The sequence below is a fragment of the Camarhynchus parvulus genome, chromosome Z (assembly GCF_901933205.1).
Source record: "Camarhynchus parvulus chromosome Z, STF_HiC, whole genome shotgun sequence".
In the NCBI taxonomy this organism is placed as follows: Eukaryota; Metazoa; Chordata; class Aves; order Passeriformes; family Thraupidae; genus Camarhynchus; species Camarhynchus parvulus.
Window position 1 is genome coordinate 23,429,182 of NC_044601.1, and position 25,509 is coordinate 23,454,690.

A 25,509-nucleotide genomic window follows, 5' to 3' on the forward strand; every position below is an offset into this window, starting at 1 on the left:
CACGGTCTGTGTGCATTAATGGTCAATGCACTAATGCCAGCAATTCTATTAATAAAAAAAATATAAATTAAAGTGCATTGTTATTAGGCCAGAGTAAATGAAAATGAAAATGATACTGCAAGTCCACCATTTGGACTTAGCAATTATGCAACAAACTTTTTAGCATGGGAAAGCAATTTGTTAAGAAAGTGAAAGTTGCTTCATGCTTCTATGATGAAACATCTTCATAAATATTGTGAACATGTGGATCCAACAGTTTTCTTGGTCCAGTCTTGTGCAACTCAGTTGACTGCACTTGAAACCACTCAGTAAGAAATGGTTGCTTGTGATGCAATAATGAACTTAGTCCAATGCAGAGAAACCAAATGAAAATAAGTGAAAATAATGTTATAAAACATTTAGGAATGATGGGGTGCAAGGAGAGAGAGGAAATTTCAGCCACTGGCAAAGCAGAATCCAGGGAAGCATTCAAGAGCATCAGCAGCATAAGATCTATAGGTCCAGATCACCATCTCCAAAAAGCAATTTTTTGGTTTGTCCTAGAGAAAAAGCTTAAATACTGATTACACTTGAAAGATTGCTTGATAAGGATCCAGGAGGCAGATGAGGATAAGAAAAACTAGTTCTAGCAGAAAACCTTACAGTATTAATTTAAAACAAGTAAAGAAGGTGTTTAAGATAGTTTTTTTTAGGAATTTGATAGTGGAAAATTTCTTCATGTTTTGGCTTAGCTTTATTTTATATCAGAACAAGTTTGTGGAGAGCTTGAGTGTTTCACTTAGATGTAAAAAGTACTCATATATGCTATCAAGGGTTTTTTAATGTATTTATTGCTGTTTTCACATTATGTTCTTAAATTTCTAACTTATTGCTTCACTCTGAAAAAAAAAACCTGACTTGAAATTTGAAAATTTCATATTCTGCAGCATAACATAGTTAGTGACTGAAAACACAAGTTTTCTACTCTGTAGATTTTCATTTCAGAAAATTTTCATGAACAAGCCTGAATCACCCAGTGATAGAAGTGATAATAGAATATAATATGCTGACCAGGGAGATTGGTAGGTGTGCAGTTTATTGTGTCTTCCTGCTTTTGTGGCACTGTTCCAGCACTGTCTGCTGAATTTAGGAGTAAGCTGCCATCTGCTGTCAGGATGCCCTTATATCTGTTGACAGAGCAGTAAGATTTTGGATCCTGAAGCTTGGGTTTAAAGGCAACCATTGGACAGAAGTTTCCTGAAGCAGAATTAATCTGTTTTCTACTACTTACTTGGAAGGGCTGAAATTTAATTATAGATTTTTCTGAGAATCAAAATGAAAAAATAATATGTGAGCGGTGTTTTGTAAAATCTCTGGGGACTCAGAGTGGCTTGGAAAATAAAGAATCCCCAATGAGTGTCAGTACTAGCTAAACACAGAAAGATCAGACTTAACAGTCCAGAATAGAAATGTGATCTAGAAGCACAGGATTGGAAAGAAGGGATCTACACCCTCTAAGTACACTGACTTGATCCTCAAAAACATGTTTGATGTGATCAATAGGTGGGCTCTGTGGTTGTGCGGGTGGCTGGGTATTTTTATCTTTTCTAATCTGAATCTTTGCTTTACTTTTGCTATGGAGAGAAAAAAAAGGCGATTAGATTAACATCCATAATTTCAAATGTTGGAAAATGCGTGCAGTAGTCCTGAGAAGGCCAGGTGAATTTACATTGGCCCTGATGTTTCACCAGCAGGGTCTGGGCAGAAGCACTTGGAAGGGGAGAGTGCTCACAGAACTCTCAAATAAGGAAAGCTCTCAATGACTGAAAATTAAATTAAATAACTCAATTTTGCACTTATACGCACTTATTTGGATCCTTGGTATTGCAAGTTAAAGCAACTGTTGCAGTGGATGTCTAAGTTCTGAAAGGCTTTGATAGATCTTCAGATTGAAGATTACTCTAAGCATTTGTAGTTACTAAAAAGACACAGCTACTTTTATAGATGTTGAGATTTTTAACCATTAAATTAGAAAAGTTATGTCATGGCTACACTGCTATACTGTCATTAGCACTGCCAGATTTTGCTGCTTAAAACTGTGTTTTTCCTTCCTTGTATAAAATATATGAGCAGAAAATATAAACATGATAATTAATTTCACTTGGTAAACTTATCTGTAGCAGCTCTGGAAAGAAAGAAAAGTACATCAACATCAATATGCATCACAATTAGTATTTTCCCAATTCCCAATTTTACCTTCTCCCAGGTGCTTTGTGCAATACAATATAATAATAATAAACATAATATAGAGTGCTTTGAAGTTATACAGTGTGACAACAAAACAGTTTACAGCATTGTGTGTACACTGAGCGTTAAGAATCCTTAGTCTGTTTTCCAGTGGTTTAGGACATTTAGCCTTTAAAGCACATTTCTCAGGAGAGACATAGTGGAAAGTCATACATGGAAATTGGATTAAATGGAGGAAACATTAGAATGCAGTGGACCTGGACCTCATCTCTTTATTGTTTTAATCCATGGACTTTATGCATTTTAAAAAGAGTTTAAAATTCTTCCTTTCACCTTTATATTATTTAAATTATATCTCTATAGGCAAAATTTTAGCCTACTGAGGACCGGTGAAGCTGTATTTGAAAGAAATTGCTTTGGGAATGGTACAGCTAGAGAAGGTACATACAGAAATTCAGAAGGGCTAAATTAAATGTAGTATTGAGAAGGGTGGGCAAAGGGAACCAAAGCTCTAGTGTACACATCTCTCTCCCAACGTGGGAATGCATCCTAAGCTGAGAATACAGAGGGGAGAGGTTCAAAGGTATCCAGAGCATGACTAAGACACAAAAGAGATCAAATGTTGGTAATTAAAATGGTAATTCACTTTTATTCACTATCAAAGAAGAGATCAAGGAAGAAATCAGAAGAGTAGGAAAAAGCAAAGGATTGCAGAAAGCAAGAAAGGTGATCACAACTAAGGATCTGCAGTGTCTCATGAAGATGCTTATTTCTTCTCTTGGAATAACTGTCAGAATAACATGAATAACTATATGTGCATCACATAAATGGGCAGTAGCTGAACTGCAAAAGTTAGTTTACTGACTTACTGTGATTAAACATATTTAGTTACCTCGACTGGACATAGGCAAATCTGAGAGTTGCAAATATGTTTGTACTAGATCAGGCGAATGAAGTTGCTTGTATTTTTGCATTACATATACATTACATATAAAGTCTTCTGCAAAATACAAAAATGCTGAGCTTTTAGTTTCAAACATTACTAAGGTAACAAGATTTTATAAAATTCTATGAGGAGTAAAAAAATTACATTAATATGATAGAGACAATATAAAATTTACTATAACATAATCTATATCACTCTTTTGCCTTCATTTTCCAGGGAAGCACAGCTTTTTGTTGAGAAGTTTGAAGGTGCTCTTGGAAAAGGAAAAGGAAAAAAATTCTATGCATACAAAGTGATGATGATGAAGGTAAACTGATTGTTTCACTAACTTCCTGTAAAGCTAGTGGGAAGCCTTCTGGAGGTTATTGCCATGGGTACTCATCTTCCACAGTAGCGTTCCTTGTCTCTCTATGGATTTTAAACTTTTATTTTCACTGATCTTGCATGAAAATATTTCTAATGAAAGCTTATGGTTTGATTTTTAAAACTTGTCATCAAAACTAAAATCAGCTGTTTTACAGGAGTTTGCAAGGGTTCAAAATCTTGTGAAAGCTAATTTGTCTTGGTGTGGATTGGGCATTTGTGTGGAATGAATCCAAAGTTCAGTTTTTCCCTTGAGACAGCCCTCTGTAAAAGACAAAGAAAAAAAGAAAGAGAAAGAGAAAGAGAAAGAGAAAGAGAAAGAGAAAGAGAAAGAGAAAGAGAAGAAAAAAAGAGAAAAAATGAAAAAGAAAAAGAAAAAGAAAAAGAAAAAGAAAAAGAAAAAGAAAAAGAAAAAAAAAGAAAAAGAAAAAGAAAAAGAAAAAGAAAAAGAAAAAGAAAAAGAAAAAGAAAAAGAAAAAGAAAAAGAAAAAGAAAAAGAAAAAGAAAAAGAAAAATGATTGGCATGAAAGGAAGTGATTAGGTAATAATTCTTCTTGTGGTAGAAATAGGAGCTTCACACAAATCCAGTAGAAGACATTAAAATAAACAAAAGGAGATGGCTCTTCACAAATAATCACTTTGTGGATTCTGCCAATGGATTTTGTGAATGATTAAGGGGTTACATTAGCTCAAGTAGAACTGAGCATCTGGGCACTGAGATGATGCTGTGGTTTTTTGTTGTTGTTGTTGTTATTTTTTTCCTTTTTTTTTTTTCTTTTCTGTGACTCGTTCCAGAAATGGATGAAATTTCAAAGAGATTTTGAAAATTTTAAGACAGCCTGCATACCCTGGGAAATGAAAATTAAGGAGATTGAAAGTAAGTAAGTAAGAATAGGATCTAGCATGATATTTCTGATGTCTCCCAAATGCTACTTTTTTTAGTATATGTATCTATATTCAATATATAGTTTAAAATCAATGAGTATTAATTTTTTCACTAATATTAATTAAGCTTGATAATATAACTAGTTGAAAATTTTCTTCAGAGGGTATCACTTTACAGATTAAAATTGCAGCTATACAGGTAGCAGTTAAAGAGCCAGTGTTGAAATTAATCCTAGAAAAGTTTAATTGGGATTTTGCCATTCACTTTATTCACCTTCACTTTATTTTAAAATGCACACCAATCTTCATGCCAATGCCTTGTGTGGTGAGGCTGTGGGTGCAGGAAATGATGGCTAAAGTCTACTTAGAACTCTTTCATTCATACACAGAACATGTTGCACCTTGGAGTGGATTCAAAATACTGGTGAACCTTGGGCCACTTTTGTTCACAGCTAGGGCAGTCCATTTGTGACATTTTCCACGTTCCCTGTTGCAGTTCGGACCTGCCCACTCTGAAAATGCAGCTGAGGGCAGTCATGGCTAAATTGTCCTCATCCACAGTTAAGTTTTTTACTTACCAGAGGGGTCTGTTCTTGCCTGATTGGTGAAAAAGAATGAAGTACATGAGTTGTCTGTTCATTGGCTTGCAGTAACTATACAGATGCAGGTATTCTAACACATTACCTCACTGTAAATGTTCCAAATGGATGCATAACAGAGGTTTCATCAGGGTAACTGATACAAGAACTATAACTCAGTGCATGAAAAAAAGGTATTCACAATACTACAGGGCTATTAGGATTTGAGCACAAGAAATAATGGGGCATGGAGAGGTCTACAAAAGTAACCTGAAATCAGAAATACTCATAATTTCCTGCACTGTATTTTTTGAGTCCGTATTGTCTCCCAAGGGCTGTAGTTTGGTTATAATTGGGTAATCTGCATCTCACAACCAGATAGAGTAACTCAAAATCTCTTGATTTATACCTCTCCCCAGACTTCCCAGTATGTCGGTCAATGCTAATATTGGCCACTTCACACAAAATTACAAAATGATGGTTTAATTCTGAACCATGAATAAAGCAGATTTAAATTACTAAACTCCTTGACAGAATGGCTTGTTCCTCCCTTTGCACAGCTGTGATAAATGTCTCTTAGTTGGCCTATTTTATATTTTGGGATTTTACCTATTTAAGTGTATTGAATTTTCTACCAACTGAGCTGTTACAGTAAAATATGAATTTATGCATCCCGAATAACACAAAGTATATTAACTTCAATTAACTTCATATTACTGACTGAAAGAATGTGTTACATATCTGCAAAAGAGTTTGGAAATAATGATGTAAATAAGTGTCTCTGAACAGAGAGATCTACTTTTCATTCGCTATCAGTGTGCTCCAGGCTGCCAAACTAGACTGTGTATGAAAAACCTATTGAAAGTTCATTTTTCCCCCTGCAAATGAATGGTAATGGAACTGAAACCTAGTACTTATCTAATTGACAGCTCTCCTATAATCAGCAGAACTGTTTTAAAGCAAGCTGGGGTTTAATCTGAGCTATTATTTTTGTTTGGCCTAACTTGCAGAGCATGGGTCAAAACAGGCTCTTGGCTCTCAGTGCTTCCCTTGCAGCCTGTAATCTGTGTACAGGTCTGGGTCGGGGGTGTCTCAGGTCAAATACTTCACCTAGAGATGGGACTGCCTGAACACCTGGCTACAGATGGACCACATAAACAGAAAAGTTAGAGAGGGAAAGGGTGCAAACACTTGCAGGTAATGTTTTTCATCTCTAGTGAAAAAAATCTGGTCAGCACTCTTATACCAGCTCTGACAAGTGTTTTATCATCTTGGAAAGACTTTCCTTGCTGGCTAATTCTGCACTGCTTCCCATTAAAACTGGGCTGGTTCTGGCTTAGCGTGTCAAGAATGCATAAAATCCACATCAGACAGAAAAAAAATAGAATTGAAACATAATTCTAGAGATTACTTAATAATAGCAAGCATCACAGCTTTTATATGACCCTAGAAAGTCTATTTAACTAATAGTTTTATATTTTTGTTCTTGTTTTTTCAGCCATCTCAAGACATCTAGTATGCAATATGCAAAAAATTTATTAGAATTATGGTAATAAAGGAAAAAATAAAATAAATGAAATTTAGAATTAATTAGAATTTAAAATTAATTAAAATTTGAATCCATCAAATGTGTAAAACCCTCTCTTGATTTTACTTCTTTTGAGTAAATTTTGTGCATTCTTAGATAAAATAACTTCAAAGGACCAGCTTATCTGCCTTTTAATCACATCTCATGTTTTCACAGGTCACTTTGGCTCATCAGTAGCATCTTACTTCATATTTTTGCGTTGGATGTATGGAATAAATATGATTCTCTTTGGATTGACCTTTGGTCTTGTAATGTTGCCTGAGGTGGGAATCTTTTAAATTATCTTTAAGGATTGCCATAAGAATTTCTGTTTTTGCAGTGAGATTTCATAGGATTGCAGCTTTAAACACGTTTTTAGTCTCTTTATGCTCCATTTGGAAGTATTAGACTGTACTAAACCTGTATAAGTGGGCTTCCTTTGTGGACAGTTGTCTCTACAGAGAGATGTCTTGAATTAAACAGGCTGGGAAAATGTAAAAATATATTTAGGGTTGTCTTCTGAAATGGTTTTTGAGGTCTGGGATGACATAGATGTGGGAGTTTTTTGTTGTCTGGGGAAGTGGATTTGTTTGTTTGTTTTTGGTGGTTCTGTGCATAACAAAGTAGAGGAACTGAGACTAAGACAATCCCAGGAGGACTGTTTTGTCCAAATGTGCATTGCTATAGAAAGATACATCTTCATGAGGCTCAGAGGATCCTTTCAGATGTAACACTCACGTGTTTATAAGGCATAACAGGGTTATAAAGTCACGAGAGACCTCTCATATTTCGCAGTATGCAACATCTCTTTTAAAAGTGGTACATAGACCAGATATTGGACACAGACATAAATTACTTCTATGAAATGTAATACTTCCTGGGTTTCTTTGAGCCATCATATTGCCCTTCTAAAAGAAGGGCTTTTATGGAAGTAAAATTATTGTGCCAACTCCCAGGTTTTAATATCCCATATTCCTCTTATCTTTCTCATTTTGTAGTAAGCAGATAAGAAAGAGCTAGGAATTTCCAACAACTTCCCAGCCCAGCACTTCAGTGGGATGAAATTCCTCTGAAATTCTATTCCTCCAGGTAGATCCCTACCAATATATAGGGTTTGATGGGATTTATGATCTATGTCATTGCAAAAACATCTCTCAATGATTTTTGAGTGGTTTTGGGAGTTAGGAGATGTCCTAGGCCACTGGATGCTGGCTAGTGTTCCAATTTTCAAGAAGAGCAAGAAGGAGAACCCTGGAAATTACAGGCCTGTCAGTCTCACTTCAGTGCCTGGTAAAGTTAAGGGGAAGTTTTTTTCTCTGAGGTATTGAAAAACACCTGAAGAACTATGTGGCTGCTCACTGCCAATATGGCTTCATAAGAGGAAAGTCCTGCTTTTCAAACCTATGATCCTTTTATGACAAAGTAATTCAACCAGTTGATCAAGGGAAGCCAGTGGATGAACTCTTTTTGGACTTCAGAAAAGCTTTCAGTACTATCTCTCCCTCCTGGAGAAAATGTGCAGCACAGAGCTGGATAAACACATCATGGCGTGGGTGAGCAGCTGACTCACAGGTCGGGCATGAGGGGTGATAGTGAATGGGGTGACATCAGAATGGTGACCTGTCCCCTGTGGGGTTCCACAGAGCTCCATTCTTGGCCCTGTGGTCTTCAGCATCTCCTTAATGAACTCAGGAGTGGAAGGGATACTAAGCAAGTTCACAGACAATCCAAAACTGAGAAGACCTGCTGACTCCCTCGGAGGCGGGGAGACCCTGCAGGGAGACTCAGCAAATCAGAGAAATGAGAAATCACCAACCATATGAAGTTCAACAAGGGAAAGTGCCGGATTCTGCACTGGGGTGGGCAACCCTGCATGCATGGTCAAGCTGGAGAATGAGATGCTGGAAAGCAGTACCATGGAAAGCGACCTGGGGGTCCTGGTCAGTGGCAAGTTGAACATGAGCCAGCAGTGCCCTGGCAGCCAGGAGGGCCAAGTGTGTCCTGGGGGGCATCAGGCCCAGCATTGCCAACCAGGCAAGAGAGGGGATTGTCCTGCTCTGCTCTGCTCTGCTCTGGGGCAGACTCACCTCGAGGGCTGGGGGCAGTTTTGGGTGCCATAATATAAAACAGACATTGAGCTGTTAGAGAGTATCCAAAGGATCATGAAGGGCACCCAGGGGAAGCTCTATGAGAAGCAGCTGAAGTAATTTGGTGTACTCAGCCTGAAGAAGAAAAGATTAAGGAGAGACTTCATCGCAATCTATGACTTCCTCATGAGGGGAAGAGGAGGGGCAGCACTGCTCTGTGGTGACAGTGACAGGGCCCATGGGAATGGTCTGAAGTTGTGTCAGGTGAGGTTTAGGTTACATATCAGAAAAAGATTTTTCACCCAGAGGATGGCTGGGCACTGGAACAGGCTCCCCAGAGAAATAGTCACAGCTCCAAGTCTCACAGCATTCAATAAGTTTTTGGAAAATACTTTCAGGCACATGATGTGACTCTTTGAGATGATCTTTTGCAGGGCCAGGAGTTGGATTTGATAATCTTTGCGGGTCCATTTCAACTCAGAATATTCTTGCATCGTCATATTGTGATCTTCCATAGAAGCCAAAACAGAATAAATGTCCAATAGTTTTCAGAGTGAGCCTGGAAAAGACCCCATGAGGAGATGTACTGTGCCTGAACAAGCATCTTGCCAACAGGAGGGAAACTGTCAGAATCCAAAAACTGATTCCATAGCATCTTCCCATACTTTTCATTTGAAGTATCCCAGTAAAATCCATACTGCAAGAAAAATTAATATTTTGGTCTTTGTAAGATAAACACCACTCATTAGAGAAATATGGATGCACTCTCTCTTGCCTTTGAATGTGAGAGGCACAGTTAGCAATCCATTGATACTAGTGAAATTTTAAATTTAGAACACACCCTTGAATGCATATGCTAAGCACAGTTGCAATCAGTAATGTGGGGAGCAGTGAAAGGAATTGTAGAAGTATGTCTTTCTCGTTAGGGAATTTAGGAACATAAAACCAGTCTTTCAAATAAATGGCAGTTTGCTGCTATTTTTCTTTAAAATATAAATTACTCTCATTTTTTGGTTTCAGGCTTTGATGGGTAAGCCATATGGCTCTTTGCCTAGAAAAACTGTCCCAAGAGCTGAAGAAGCAACTGCTATGAATTTTGCTACCCTCTGGGATTTTAGTGTAAGTGCATGATCTTGCAACGCTGCATATCCACATGACTTTTATTCACAATTACTTCATTATTTAATGTTCAGTTATTTAATATGAATTATTTCAGGAGATAATTCATAAGAAAATTAATTTTCATATTTTTTCACAAGCTCTCTCTATAGATGTTTCTTTCAGACAAACACATAATGAAGCTTAATATTCACAAGCATGTCTCAGTATATGTAGCAATCCAAAGACACATGGGAAAATATCTCAAAGCTGGTTTGTCATTCTGGGGTACTGGGTTTCCACTTCTGAAGTGTGAATTTGGTCTTCTGCTTTTATATGATTAAGATTCTGAATTTTACAATGCAATATGAATTAGGAAATAAAGAGAAGAAAATACATTAAAAATAATAGTGAACTCCACACATTTTATCCCTTCGATTACATACAATGCCAGTGATGGATTCTCCTCGGATAAAAAAGCATTAGAAGACCTTTCTAAAAACATATGTATGTAACATTTTGCAGTGACTACTTAAAATGTCATTTCATCTAGTGCATTAGAGGTTGTAAATTTGAGTGACAGTAAAAATAAATCTTATCATGTGGCTAGTGAGATAATGGTACTGAAATTATAAAATGAGAAAGAAAAATATCAGGGAAATATTGGAGAGAAAGGAATTACAGCAACTTGAAGATTTTGCCAAGAGAATAGGCTAGAAGATCTTTATACAGAATATCAGAACAAAGCTTGTAAAATAAATGTGTTCCAGAGAAGATGGATGAAGGCATGGTAGAAAGACAGGAGAAGTTTTTAATAGTCAGAAATAAATGGACAGGTGTGAAGAAGAAAATGCAATGAGTAACAATGTAGCATTTAACAAAAGGAGCAAATGCAAACATCATAAACATAGAATAAGGCAATGAAAGAGATGGATCCCCTGTAAGATTGAGGGGAAAAAAAATTCTTGAGGCATGTCAGATTGTCAAATATTGTCTGAAGACAATGACTTCTTTGTCTTGTCATCTCTGTACTTTAAACAGCACAGAAGATAGTACCTTTCATCTGCTAGCAACACTTGTATGCTACCAGGTAATTTAGAAATAAATGATCACACATCACCAATCAATATTTTATCCTAAACAAAACACCAACAAAATCCAAGAATTCCAAGCCCTATGTAAGGACTTAAAAAATACAGCAGGAAACACTGTCCCCATTAGGTAAACCAACATAGTGGAACCTGAGATAAGCACAGATGCTGCAGTAGTTAATTCCAGGCCTAACAGGGGTGAAGGCTTGGTTAGCATCTGGACAAAAATTCCCACTGTGGCAAACAGCGAGAAAGGAAGCAAGTGCTCATCCACATGCCATCCCAAATCATGGCAACCTCGTGGACACCTGTAACTCAGACTGTACAAAGGTGATACCAAGGAAGAATGTCTTGGGACTCTTCCACTGAGAAGACCAGGGTGAAAAAGGACTGGCAGCATGCCACATGAATCCATGTGGTGATAGTGATATCTTTATCTTTCTACTTAATATCTCTCTGCCTCTGTCTCTCCATTCCTCTTTTTCTCTCTCTCTGTCTCTTACCCCCCATTTCTTTCTCTCTCTCTCTCTGTGTCTCTCCCCCCCCCACATTTACCATTAAGTAAAATCTGTGCTGTTGAATTCAGAGTATGGTCTCTTATGGTCACCTTATTTTGGGCAGAGACATCTCTTTATAATTGGATCATAGCACCTAACTACTCTCTAAGACAAGAAAAGATGAGCTCAACATGCCCATTCTGCTTTCTCTTGTGCTTGATTCACATTAGTGACATGGCAAAGGGAAGCATATTTGTATTTTGATATATTCTACTTGGAATTCAATTTTAACATTTAGTTTTCAGTTTATAATCCAGTCATAAAATATTAGTGTCTCCAGTTTTATTGAAGTAACACATTTAATCAGTATTCTTTTATGTTAGGTTCAGAAAGGAGTGAAAGACATCTTCCATGCACACTTACTTCTACAGAGTTGAAGTTATTTCTAATCTTATGGTGAAGTGATGTGGAATCAACAAACTGAATGATACACAGTTCAGGAATTACCCCTGACTTGCAGAACACAGAGACTAAAAAGGCATTTTAATGATTTTGGGGATCCAAAAGGCTTTCCAGAGCTGGATTAGGCTGTATTGAAACCTGGACTAAGATGGAATTATAGGTGACCAAAAATATGCAGTATACATACTATTGAATTTGAATGTGTTCTGACTGGTGTAGATGTTTTATTAGCACTTAGCAAGGAATGTGCTCCATTAGAATACTTGCCTTATTAGACATGAGCATATTTTTATTCATCATGCATAAGCACATCTCTCAAATCTAGTCAGAGATGAAGAAAAATGAGATATGTGGATTAAGATATTTTGAATAATATTTTTGTGTGCCATATATTTATATTTGATTTTCAGCTTAGAATTGTGAATTAGGTTTTTCAAATAAGCCTGAGACTCATTTTCAAATAAGCCTGAGACTCATTTCATGTATAGGAAAAGCTTCAATAAATCAAGTGCATGTTTTAAAAAAACAAAAGAGAAAGATGTTAGTAATTTTAAGGAAAGTGGGCAACTGAAAAACAATGGTAGCAAATGGTTTTTAAATTCACCTACCCTTCCTATTATTGTATTATTGTCAAAATTATACATGGTTTATCCTCCAACTATGCAGTGAAATACTACATATTGCACTTGGAATTCTTACATCCAGCTGGAGGTTTGCCACTGCTGCGCATGCACTGAGCTGTCCTGGGAAAGGCTCTGGTTTTGGCTTTCTTCTAGGAGATCAGTTCTTGCAATAACCTGAGAATTACCAGGAAGATTTAACTATTTGATCCATGCAGACACCAGCAATTTCTTACAGTCAATAACGTACTGTTGAAATTTAGAAAAATCATCTGTCTGACCAGTAGAAGAGAGGGAAATTCATACTATGATATTTAGAAGAGAGAGTTTGAATTGCAGAGAAAGATACTGAACTTATATTGCATTTTTTACAGCCTTAGAATCGAGTCTAAATATGCTGAAGAATTACATACTGAATAATCTCCTATAAAATGCCCCTACCTATTGATTATCATATACACTGAATGATCACCCAATAAACAACAGACAACTGTTATTAGACAAAGAAACCATACAAGATTTTCATATCAAATTCAGGCAAATAAATTTTAGAAAGGTGAAAATTAAGTTAAAAATGTGGGATTTTATCTGCAAGTAATCTGAAAAACAATTTTTGTAAGACAATATGTTTCTTTCTTTACAAGAAGTATGTTATGACAAAGTTTTGACTCATTAAATTGTAGAGGGATTGTTAATGACCAGTTTTAAAAGATTTTGAAGTTGCTATGAAATATTCTATGTCTTTTTAAAATAAAGATACACTGTTCCTATTCTGTGAGCTTTATTATAGTGATATTTGCAACTAATTTGAATTCAATTAAATGAATGTTTTAATATATTGCTATTGACACATTTACTGATTATATGCATTATATATAAAAGTATAGCAAAATAACATTATAATTTTTTCTGACTTTTCAGGGCTTTGCACAGTATTCTGTACTCTTTTACGGTTATTACAATAATCAGAGGACAATCGGGTGGCTCAAGTTCAGGATGCCTCTTTCATATTTCCTTGTTGGAATTGGGTCTATTGGCTATAGCTTTATGATTGTCACTCGAACGTAAGTTCTCCTTGGCTCTGGAAAAAGTACATTCAAAAAGGCAGGTAATTCCACTGTTGACCCTGGAGACTGTCTTTTTAAAAAATGCACTAATTCTAAGTACAGGACAATGCAAGACCAAGTGCAAGGTCAAAGTTACATAAGAGTTCTTCAACCTGTATTTTTTAATCTATTTTGTGCCAGAAGTTGTGTTACAGTGTTGTGAAAGTGTGAGTAAATCTTTACTGAAATAACAAAACACTTCTCTCCTGAACTTCAAAATTAAAAATGAATGCATAAAGTGAGGAAGAGATCTGTCAGCCCATCTTTTCATAATACTTGGCATCCAGTAGATTTTCAGCTAAAATCCAGGAAATTCCATAATTCTACCTTCAGTGGTACTTTATGTGAGTTAAAACTCTTTTATGAAGGAAGAACACAAGAAAGAAGCATATGGCAAATAATTCTTCATTCACAGTTCAGCTCACACTCCACAGTAAATGCTGCCAGTTAATATAATCTTTAATACCCTTGGTTCAAGAAAGATGACCATCTAACACAGTAGTACGCCTCTAGCAGTGGTTTTATAAAAAGCCTGTAGGGAAAAAAATAAAAAGCTTGCAGTTCAAGACTCAAAGACACTGTTAAACATTGAGAAAAATGCAGTTAGTGTATTTCCATTGTTTTGTTCTGAAGCCAGTATTTTTCACTTGCATGAGCACTAGATTAATTCATGCTCTGTTTTCAAACTGGCTTCCTGTATAAGGCAACAATCATTTGAGGAAAAAAAATGTCTTCAGTCACATATACATATTTTTGGAGATGTAACAAACTAGTACAATAAAATAGCAATTGATTTAGTTCAAAAGTAGGTTTTTAAATACTTTTGATAAAACAACTACCAAGATTAGAAAAGTCTTAGTCCCAGACAATTTTATTTCAATGACTCTCAGACAAAAAATATTCCTGATAGCAGGAAAACCCCGGAGCCCAAAACAAAGGAATATCCTTAAGAAAAAAAATACATCATATGTGCTAATTTTCCATCTTGCCATATGGCACTAATTATGACCAATATTTAGGTAATCATATGAGAGTTCTTGCCGTCTTCTGCCCTTTTCTGTTTCTCCAAAAATGAGCACAGTGAGCACAGAAACTAAAAGCAGTGTAGCAGGAGGTGCTATCATTTTTCTGCTGTTGACTGAGAACAGAGAAAGGTCTATGTGAAAGAGATAGTGAGGATTATAAGCACTATTATTTTATTTAGAGGAAATATTTAGATGTAGATCTCCTCCCTTCAACTCCTGCAGTATATAACATAAAATTGAAATATTTGTGATTGCAAAGAAATTATATTCTTATCACAATGTCATAATTTCATTAGAAACTCTTGAGAAGGAAATGTCTTTCTCTATAAATCAGAAGCAGGGCAGACTTTTATCAAGAACCTTTTGTGATGTCTGACTCTTATGGATAAGACTAACCCTGATATTGATTTTTGGCATCTCAGAAAGGTTTTCTGTATTTGCTTACTATTCTCAATCTAGATTTCAGAGCATGTATTTTACTGGACTTTTAAAAATGTGACGCATAGAATGCGTTAATATTAATATTAATATTAATAGCATAGCTGTGGTGGATTATTAAGATTTAAAATAAGTGTTACCTTTTCCTGACCAGAAATACTGACGACTAAGTTGTGTGTATCTTATCAGCACACTCTTTCCTTGTGTTTAATGACTTCTTGAATTAGGTGGCAAAGTATACAAAGCAATACCATGGTTTTTTACATGAATGAAACTCCTTTAAAACTGAGAGCTTTGAAGACAAGATTAAGTTTAATCTGAAGAAATACTTCTTTGAAGAAATAATCTGATGTTTCTGGACACTGTAATAAATATTTTAGTATATGCATAGGAGATGATAGGGAAGATTGTTGTATGAGTGCTATATTATATGTTAAAACCACTTTTTCTTCTGCCTTGTTATTTTAGAATATTTCTTATATTCTTTGTTATATGTTTTGCTTTATTTATGCATTTATTTTGTCTATTGCTTGCTTTTAGAATATTTTGTTTATTGGATTTTTCTTCTTTTTCTATTTGTGAACTCTCTAATAAAGTCTCTTGCAGTTCAGGATGCTCTGCACCTTTCTATTTAAGAGATGTTCTCAATATTGTTGTTCTACTAAGCTTTTTATCTAGCAGAGTTTCTCTGAGAGGTTAATGAAATACATTTATTCTTTCTCATAAAAATATTTGTGGTGAGCTCATAAAGTGTCTAAATAAGAAAATCTCCACATTGCTCACTTGTTTCAGAAATAAAGATTTAGTAAAGCATAACTAACAGCAAGAATGATGTAGAGTTTTTTCAGGAAAAGAGTTAGAAATCAGGAACCATTTAAAAGTCATGCCCACAAAGCAGAACTAGAGCTAACAAGTGCTTCCTGTGTCTTTGCGTTTTCTGTAGAATGGCAAAGAATGCAAATGACGATGGTGGTGGGGATGACACTAGTTTTAATTTCAGCTGGAAAATGTTCACAAGCTGGGACTACCTGATTGGCAATCCTGAGACAGCAGATAATAAGTTTGCCTCCATCACAACAAGCTTTAAGGTAAAACAGAGTTTACTAAGGAGAGACAACACGATTTGGCTTTCACACTGGTGTGAATTAGGTGGAATTAAGGTCAAGAGTAAGGTGTGCTGAGGCTCAGAAACGTGTACTTAAATTGGCATCTGTACACCCTTCTGAGTCTCTGTGTCTTGCCATCAGACTTTTTTTCTTTGTAATTGTGAAAGAAATAACACTAGCATCTTTTGTGTCCTCTCTGCTGACAGTACCAGTTTTAGAAAACTGATTCTACTGTAAAAATTATATTTTCTTTTTTCTCATCTCTGATGGCTTCCAGTTTCTATGGTGTTTGTCTGAAAAACTTTTAAAAACTTTTTTCAAAATGTTGCTCCCCTTTTGGGAACCTCACATTGTCAATTTCTCTTGTTACAGAGAAGAGATATAACAGAATATAATAATAGAATATAATAGAAAATGATAGAATAATCTGTATAGGGCTATTTATCAGAAGAACTGGCCTCAGAATTTTGAGTTTCTACTTGCTTTTAGGTAAAAAAATGTCTTACTTTCAAATTAATTATAAAATATAGCCCAATATGCAATGCAATGTTAGGCCTCTTTCCAGTGTATAGGGTATACTGATTTCAAGAGTAGTTGTGTAAGGAATCTGGGGCAAGATGTAAGACACAGGGTTGTGAAAACAATGGAGGGGATATATTCTATATGTTGAATGTTAAAGAATGTGTTTGTGCTGTAGGGTGGCTGGGACACACCAGTGTAGCATGCAAAAGAAGATTTAATTTTCAATGTAATGTACAGATAACAAGAGGTGTAGTGTTTTGAGACAATGAAGAAGGTGCCAGGCTCGCAGTCACACTGACAAGTGTGACACTCTGAGCACTGGCTGCTCTGCTCAGCTGCACTCTTCCTGTCCACAGTAGTGCCACACACAGACAGCACACCCACTTCACCCTGTCCGCCCCCTCAGCTGCAGGTATAACAGAGAACTGCCCTCAAATGTAAGTCATCAAGAGAAGATGCCAAGAAAGAAATTACAGGAGAAATACTGCTTGAAAGTGCTGAATTTGTAAGAGCTTCCCTGCCTGCCAACTAAGAGCAGATGTTGAAAGCTATTTGGGAAAGAATACAAATCTGTTGAGAAAAAGGCTTAATTTTGAGAAACAAACTCATGAAGATTTACTGTAATTGCTGCAAACAAGCAAGGAACCTCAGAGAGAAAGGGTGAAATCTTGGCTTGGGTGAGGTCATGGGAGATTTGTCTGAAAGCTGTTGCAGTCTCCTCTCATTTATGTGACAAACACATGCTGTAAAAGGAGCAGAACCATGAAAGGCAATTATTACACTGTCGTTCAGCTTCCCCTCTGGGCAACAGATCCCTAAACAAAGTCAGAAGCTGTGACAAAACTTCCTTTCATGAGGACCCTCCAGACCAAAAGCTCTTTCACCTGGAAAGAGTAAAAACTGGAGATTATAGTTGCCTTAGAGTCTTAATATTTATCAGTTGTGATCAAGGGTAAATGTGGGGCAAACATTTTGTTGTGCAGTCTGACACTCTGCACTGTCCAATTTTCTGGGGGGGATTCCCGCATCTTTTCATTCTTTCTGAGTTGCTGACTTTCAGAGTAAAACATTTGCCTCTTTTCTCACAAATGTGCATTTCAAAAATGTGACATTTCCTTTTCTGACAGACAATCAATCATTTATCCTGCTGTATCATTCAACCTTGTTTCACCTTGCAAGCTGAAAGAACATGCTAGGTATTTTTTGACACATGAGTACAAGTGTAACAAGACTCGTTGTGGGCACAATCAACAGGGGCAAAGGCACTCTGGCAAAACCCCAGAATATTGCGGGACCTGAACAGGATTTTATGAGACAATATACATTCATCTCAAAACTTGAACCCCAGACGTCCATTTGCATCTTTGTAATTTATTTAGCTGACTTCTAACAATTGAAGCAATGTAGGGCCTTGACCATTAAAGTATTGATAATATTCTTTTCTTTCTAACAAGTGCAGGAAGCAATTGTGGAGGAGCAGGAGAGCCGAAAAGAAGAAAATATTCATTTGACTCGATTCCTAAGGGTTCTTGCTAACTTCTTAGCCTTTTGCACACTTGCTGGAAGTGGCTACCTCATCTTTTTTGTTGTAAGAAGATCCCAGCAATTTGCCTTGGAAGGTCTGGAGAACTACGGGTGGTGGGAAAGAAATGAAGTTCGTGCTATTTCTATAATAGATGTGGTTTGAAACTGTGCTCCTCTGCTTTGCACGTTGCCTTTTTGTCCCCGGTAGTTTAAATACTCTGTGTGGGTGGGAAATATCTAACATAAGAATTGCATATGTCTCTCTGCTTCCATCAAATTTCTACTTGGCTTCTTTCAAATATCCCTCAGTATTTAGATTTCATTTGAGGCCTTTACATTTCCTCCTCTGTGCTCTTAGGATTGTTTTCCAGACACTCTATGGATTCATAAGATGTCTTCAAGGAGCCCACTCTCTTCTTCCTTTTCTCCTGAGACTGGCCCAAACAGAGTAATTGATCTGTGGGGACAGAGAAAGTTACTTGGGGCTTCATGGATACAACTCTGCAGTGTAGCAACAGGTTGAAACTGATGCCTCCCAGTTCCACTTGCCCTGTTCATGCGTCCCATGAGATTTTCTTTTGTGCCTAATCTGAGCCTAATGCTTCCCTCAAATGCAGATGCACCCTGCCTGATAAGGGTGTATGGTGAAGATGACGATTTTGTTTGTTGCAGCAGTGTGCGTGTGCACCTGAAGTCAGCGTGCTGTTTGAAAACCTGGGAAGGTTTTACTTGTTTAGCAAAAATGCTACTGTGTTTGTTGTAAAACTAGTTTGTTACTTCAAGGTTATCATTGAGCTGGAGTGTAAAGTACATACCTGACTTAAAGTAAGGAAAAAAGTGTTAGCCTCACAAAGCTGATGAGATGGGTGATGCGGAACATGGAAAAGCAATCCAGAATTTTCAACACCAAAGCCTGACTGAGAAAGTAACATTAAAATATCAAATAATCCACTTCTGGAATCCAGAGAAATAGGACTGTTGAGAGTGGATTAGGTTAGTTGTTATCACATTTTATTTTGATAGGAAAGGAAAAATTGTGTACAAAACTTCTTGATTTAAGGCAACACAAGCTCTGAGACAACAGAGCTTGGAGGAATTCAGCTTTCTCTCAGTTTAAAGATGTGGTAACAGATTTGTGCAAACAGGAACTGGGCTACCAAAGGCTGTTATATTAGTTTATGCTGTAATCTGGAAAGTAGGTAACATTTGTCTTTATGTTCATAGTTTTGCTTTTGTTTCTATAATAAAAATATGCTTCTAAGGTGACAGAACTAAGATCTGGAGCAGGTATATCTCCAAAGCAGAGTGGATAAAACAATACTGACATTATTTGGCTAAAATTTTTTCCTATTGATGGGTAATTAACATATTTATGAATACAAAACATTGCCCTTGACTGGATATTAATATTTTAATTGCATAAATATATTTGGCTTCTGAGTGAAATTTACACATTTTTCTTATTCTATAGATCAAATTTTCTTATGTTTGCATCATTAATATATGAATTGAGGATTTGATCAGAAAAAAATCCCAATGCCTAATGTAAAATTTTTAAATTTAAAAAAAGCGCATTTCCTATGTGCAAGGAAGAAGGAAGCTCTAAAAATATACATTCTTCATGAAAGTATTAATCTGCTTTTGTAGAAAATTTCATTACACTAGAGTCATTAAGGAATTGAACATGGTTTATATGTGACTGAGAAACCCCTGGTAAATATATTTTTTGTCATGTGTTCCTGAAGTTCACAGCATAATGGGATGCTGATGACTTTGTGGAAAAGATATTTTTCTCTCTGACTCTCCTTCTCTCTCTTTAATGCTGTAAATGTTTTTATCTCCCTCTCCATATCAGTAGTTCCTAGTTCTGCCAGAACACAGTTCAGATACACACAGTCTAGTGTGTCATGGAATAGGGAATTAGTGGAAAGAGGCAGACTGGAACTGTGTGTGGATTTCATCAACTTGTGATACTCAGAGTGGGTTTTGGTTTTTATTAAATCAAATACCAAATAAAAATTAGTAATGTAAATATATTTTTCACCCAAATTGGAATTAATAGAATAATTTGTCTCTAATATTTCCTTGTCAACTTTTTTCCCCCTCCTCAGGTGAACACAGTTATGTCACTTTTAGGAATGTTCTGTCCAACTTTATTTGATGTAATTAGTTCTCTGGAAAATTACCACCCTCGAATAGCTCTAAGATGGCAGCTGGGAAGAATCTTTGCTCTTTTCCTTGGCAATCTCTACACTTTCATTATTGCCCTAATGGATGAAATCAACCTCAAGGCAAGATATTTTCTTCCCTTCACTATGTTTGACAGGTTGCTGGGCAACACTGAGGCACTCCAGTCAGTCACAGACATATCTGTGAAAGGCATTCTTTTATTTCTGTTCTGCAAATTACATTTATCTAAGTTAGCAATGGGAATTTTGGGATAGACAATCTTGAGAGTTGGTAACAAGCTCACATTGATTTTTTCCCCCCGATTTATTTCTTTACTTAGTTGGAAGAAGAAAAGATAGTCAAATACAACATGACAATATGGGAAGCCAGTCTGTACAATGGTACTATTCCAGAGAATTCAACTGCTCCTCCAATACAGGTGGATCCTGCTGATGTCCCCAGAGGACCATGTTGGGAAACAATGGTAGGACAGGTAATGTAGCTGCTTGGAGCTCAGATTTGAAAATAGATCATACAGTCTCTTACAGGACATGATATCTAAATCCTCTGTATTTTGGCTAACAAGCGAGACAATGTGAGGAGAAGCAGATGTGGGACTTTCTCTTGGACCAAAAGTTTTTTAAAAATTATTTTATTTTCTTTGAATCCTGTCTAACAGGAAGTTCTTTCTTGTGTTAGTTGATTGAATGGAAAGCATTTATTTTTTCCCTCTCCTTTCCTCTATCCTCTTAGTTTCCTTGCTTGTCTACTAATTTTGAAAAAATAAAGGAGTAGCTCAAAAGGGACATGTATGTAAGACAGCTCTTACAACAGTATGCTTTTGAGAAGGCATCTCTGTCTTTAGCCAAGTAAAATAATGCCTAATGACAATAAAACTTTAGTGGAAAATCTGCTCAAATATTTTATTGGATTCAGTTGAACATTCACTCTTACTGACCCACTAGCATAAAATATGGTTTCCAACAATTTTCTAACGTACCATTTTCCTCTATTTGATCCTACTTTGTTGTTGTTTTGTCCATGACAACAAACTCAATACTGAATAAATTTTGCTGTTTCTCCACCACTCTAGCAATCTGTTCTCCTGAAATAATAAATCTCTAGCAGGGACCATATAGGCAGGAAAATCAGCTCCTTTCTTTTCACTGATGCTGAATAAGAAGCTAAGAACACCAAAAGCTCATAATGAAATAATTTTACCCTTAATTTCATATCAGGGAGAGTAATGTCTTTCTGGGCTGTCAGGGTAAGGCCTGGTACAGCAGGTTTTAGTGAAACATAAAATGCCTAACATAAAAGTAGAGGCATGAGGATTTGCATTTGGATTTTCTTCCTCTCCATATCCACTGGACATTGACACTCCTTGAGAAAGAAGCCATTCACTTTTTTTTTTGTTTTTAATATTCTCAAAGAGATCAAAAGCAGTTTAAGAACTCTAGAAAATGAGGGGCAGTAGTTCTAGCACGTTACAGAATCAATGAATATAGGAAGGTCAAGAGTTTCGTCCATGTTGAAGTAGGATAAGCACAATTAAAGATCTAGTACAGTACTTAATTATTATTGTAACTATTAATTGCTTAAATGTATTCTTAAAAGAGAATATTGCTCTAACAGGAATTTGTGCGCCTGACAGTCTCTGACATGATGACAACATACATCACAATTCTAATTGGCGATTTTTTGAGAGCCGTCTTTGTTAGGTTTTTCAATTATTGCTGGTGCTGGGATTTGGAGTACGGATTTGTAAGTATCTGATTTTAAATGTCTTTCCTATCCATCACTTGACAATTTAGTAACAAAATACATTTTCATGTCAATGCTGTAGAGTTAACTTTGGTAAATACATCAACTTCAAAATCCCTGAACTACACATGGTGTTAGGTTTTTTTTGCATTTTGCTTATGTCTTAATATTTTTCTTCTTCTTTAGACTTTGCTAACTTTAGGACTTCTTTAATTTATTTTATTTTGTAAGAGCAAATTTTATTTTCTTTGTAAGAACACACATTTTTCACACATTTACTATTTGAACATTTCACAGAGTATAATCTCATTGATTGGATAGGGTCTTCAAGCACAGTTCTTGTGAAGAAAACTATGAAAGACCCTCTTCTAGAAGTATTACTAGATAGATAGATAGACAGATAGATCTGTATTTCATTAGAATTAGTTTAGCTGATGTAAAATTAGTAAGGCCCATAACAAATGCAGGCACAGAACTCTTCCCCTGGGAGTTGAGACTTGCAGTCTCACACTGACCTGATCCAAGTTAAATTTGCCAGCTACTTATGCTTTCAGGGTCTGATGCTGTTTTTCATCTTTTAAGTAAGAGTCATGGTATTGTCAGAGCTTGTGAAACTCCTGAAGCTGGTTTTGTACTTACTGAGAAGTACAGAAAAAGGCTACATAATTTAAGACTATCAAGAGTATCTCTACATAAGCAGTCATAGTTGTAATTTTCACCACCTTTTGTCAAAATTTTATCTTCATACATGTAAAAATTTCTCACATTGCTAAGAACTGCATCTTGGGAAATCCCAGTGTTCCAAAGAAAGTGAAAGTTTTCATGTTTTCTGTTAAAAAACTCTTGCTTCTGGTACAGCAATCTCATTCTTCCTTGCTGACTCCTATGAAATTTCAGCATTATTTTTATGTTTTACCTTCCAGCAGGACTAGTGTGGGGATGGATACAAAGACTACCAGTTAGTCAGGTTGTGGTCAAACAGGTAATAACTGTTGCAATATCAAAATGAAATGGAAAGAGTTCGAATATAGCATGAACAGAAAAATTGACAACGACGCATCTGCTTGTAGGGGATCCTGAAACCATTTTATAATTGACATTTTTATTTGGCAGTATATAGGAATGTCTGTAATGTTCTGGTCCATTGTGGTCCCCAGGTCCAGTAAGCTGCCTGAAACAGCACCTGGAAGTGGAAGTTGAAGCTGGAAATCACTGAATTTCTAGAAATAGCTCATTTGAAAACCTTCCTTAGGAAGTAGCTATACCTGTGTCTCTGTGGTTAGTGGTCATGGATATATATCCATTAATTTTAAGCCTTTTGCTACAAGAAAAACATTTTTGATGATCAAGATATCCTTTGGTGAAGAATTCCAGAGATTAACTTACATGTTGTGTGGGAAGACCTTATTTTTATTTGTTTAAAAATTGGATTTCAAATTATTTAATCTGTAAATGCTAGCACCTACGTTACAAAAAGCAGTCATGCATTATTTTAGTCTCTATGATCTTATTAATATCTCCATGTTTCTTTTGATATTCTAACCTATACATATCTCTTTAGTCAACTGCTTTTCAAGTGTAATATTAGTAATCTCTTTAATTGTTCCCCTTATGTTAGCAGATTCATAAATACATGTGACATAAATATATCACTTCAATGAAAACATATATATATGTGTATATGCATAAAATTACACAGAAAAAGTGCAGAAACTTCAGATATTCCAACAGCACAGCACAGTACAAGTCAAAATTGTGGCTTTAATTGAAGACTTCAGTAGAATGACTTTGTCTTGCTTCAGTTGTAAGGGAATTGTTATTTTTGCATCTCATGCCTCTCTTACCCTCTATCAGTTATCATATGTGGAATATATGCATTATTCATGGTCTTTTTGTCCATCATTATGATGAATCATGCAAGACACCTGTTACAGTGTATAAATATATAAATATATAAATAATATGTATAAATATATAAATAATATATTTGAAACAAACATTCAGGTACAAACAAAACATTTAAAGCCATCAATATCTTAGCAGAAAGTTTTGATCTGGTGCATATGGACACAAAATAACATCTGTTGCCTTTCAATCATTGCTTAAATTCAGTGTATTCGATATTTACAACTGGAAATTTTAATAAATAAGAAATAAATAATTAAGGTAAAAAAAGATTAGTAAGTGATTAAAGATTTGAAAAACCAGAATGAAGGGTCAAATTATTAGTTCAGAAATAAAAGACTAAACAATATTTATGGTATTTCTGTGCCCACACTGGAAATAAAAATGTATGATACAGGGCTTTCTTCAGCAAAGAAAGAGATAATGAGACCATATAAAGTTCTTAAAGTTCTGAATCTTAAAGGGAAAATTAGAATCAAATACCCAAATTCAAAATAAGATATCCATAAAAAAAATGATTGGGAACCTTTATCAATGTTAAAAGGAAAACTAAAAGTGCAATTGCTGGAATATGAAAAAAAAAAGGAAAAATAGTGCTAGAGTTCAATTGGGTATTAAATCAATTAAATCACATTCATCACATTAAATTTCTCTGCTGGTGCTGTACTGGAGGACAAAATATTTCGATAACCAGTGGCAACTCCAATGGACATTTTCTAAATTGTTTTAATTTTCCATTAACACCTGCTTCTGAACAAATGTCAGAAAGATTTTCAGTAAATGCTGTGAACTATATTAAATACTACCTTGTAGCCTTGAATTATATAATTTATTTCATGATTCACTGATAAAATGCATCAAGAGGCCTTGCAACATGATGCCAGTGTGGTGCTACTCTTCAAAGTGAACATTTTCATCTACTCTGACTCATCTTAAAACCCTTTGTGCAAACCTAATGAAAACACCTGTATAATTTCTTTCAGCCATCATATTCTGAGTTTGATATAAGTGGCAATGTGCTGGGACTGATCTTTAACCAAGGCATGATCTGGTAGGTTTGGCAAAGCATGTTGCATCTGCAGGATGGTGGGATTTATCTCTGTGAAGGGTTTTTCTGAAATACTGACCCTATCCCATTTCTTTAATTTGATGGAAGTATATGCAATATATACCAAACTCTGATACCATACAATCAGTTGGAACAATTCAATACTAGTTATGGACTGAGATTATTGGACCACATATATCAGGATTTTGCACCGAGTTGATAAAACCAACCAGTAAAAATCTGCATAAATTAAATTTACTCTTTTGGTCACTGACTGCTTGCTGTAGTGTTTTGCTTCGAAATTTAGCCTTTCAGTGAACCTTACCATTCTTTTCCCCTGTTCCTATGCAAAAAGGCCTTAAAGCAAATGTATTTATACTTATCTGTGTAGTCACATGAATGTGTAAACAATGCTACTGCTGCAGCATCAGTCAGATGTAGAGGAAAGGTGTAGGTTTTCATTCTATTTTTGGACTTTACAT

The 25,509-nt window shown here is 35.8% G+C and overlaps 1 protein-coding gene across 1 annotated transcript in view; it reads left to right on the top strand.

The window, feature by feature from the left end:
- TMC1 (transmembrane channel like 1) overlaps positions 1-25,509 on the top strand; it is a 64,695-nt gene that overhangs the window by 33,542 nt on the left and 5,644 nt on the right. Inside the window, 11 exon segments of the mRNA XM_030969437.1 lie at positions 3,389-3,479; positions 4,331-4,412; positions 6,743-6,849; positions 9,673-9,771; positions 13,342-13,484; positions 15,933-16,077; positions 18,077-18,271; positions 20,253-20,432; positions 20,651-20,803; positions 21,946-22,074; positions 24,963-25,030. Coding sequence (XP_030825297.1) covers positions 3,389-3,479; positions 4,331-4,412; positions 6,743-6,849; positions 9,673-9,771; positions 13,342-13,484; positions 15,933-16,077; positions 18,077-18,271; positions 20,253-20,432; positions 20,651-20,803; positions 21,946-22,074; positions 24,963-25,030 — 1,392 coding nt within the window.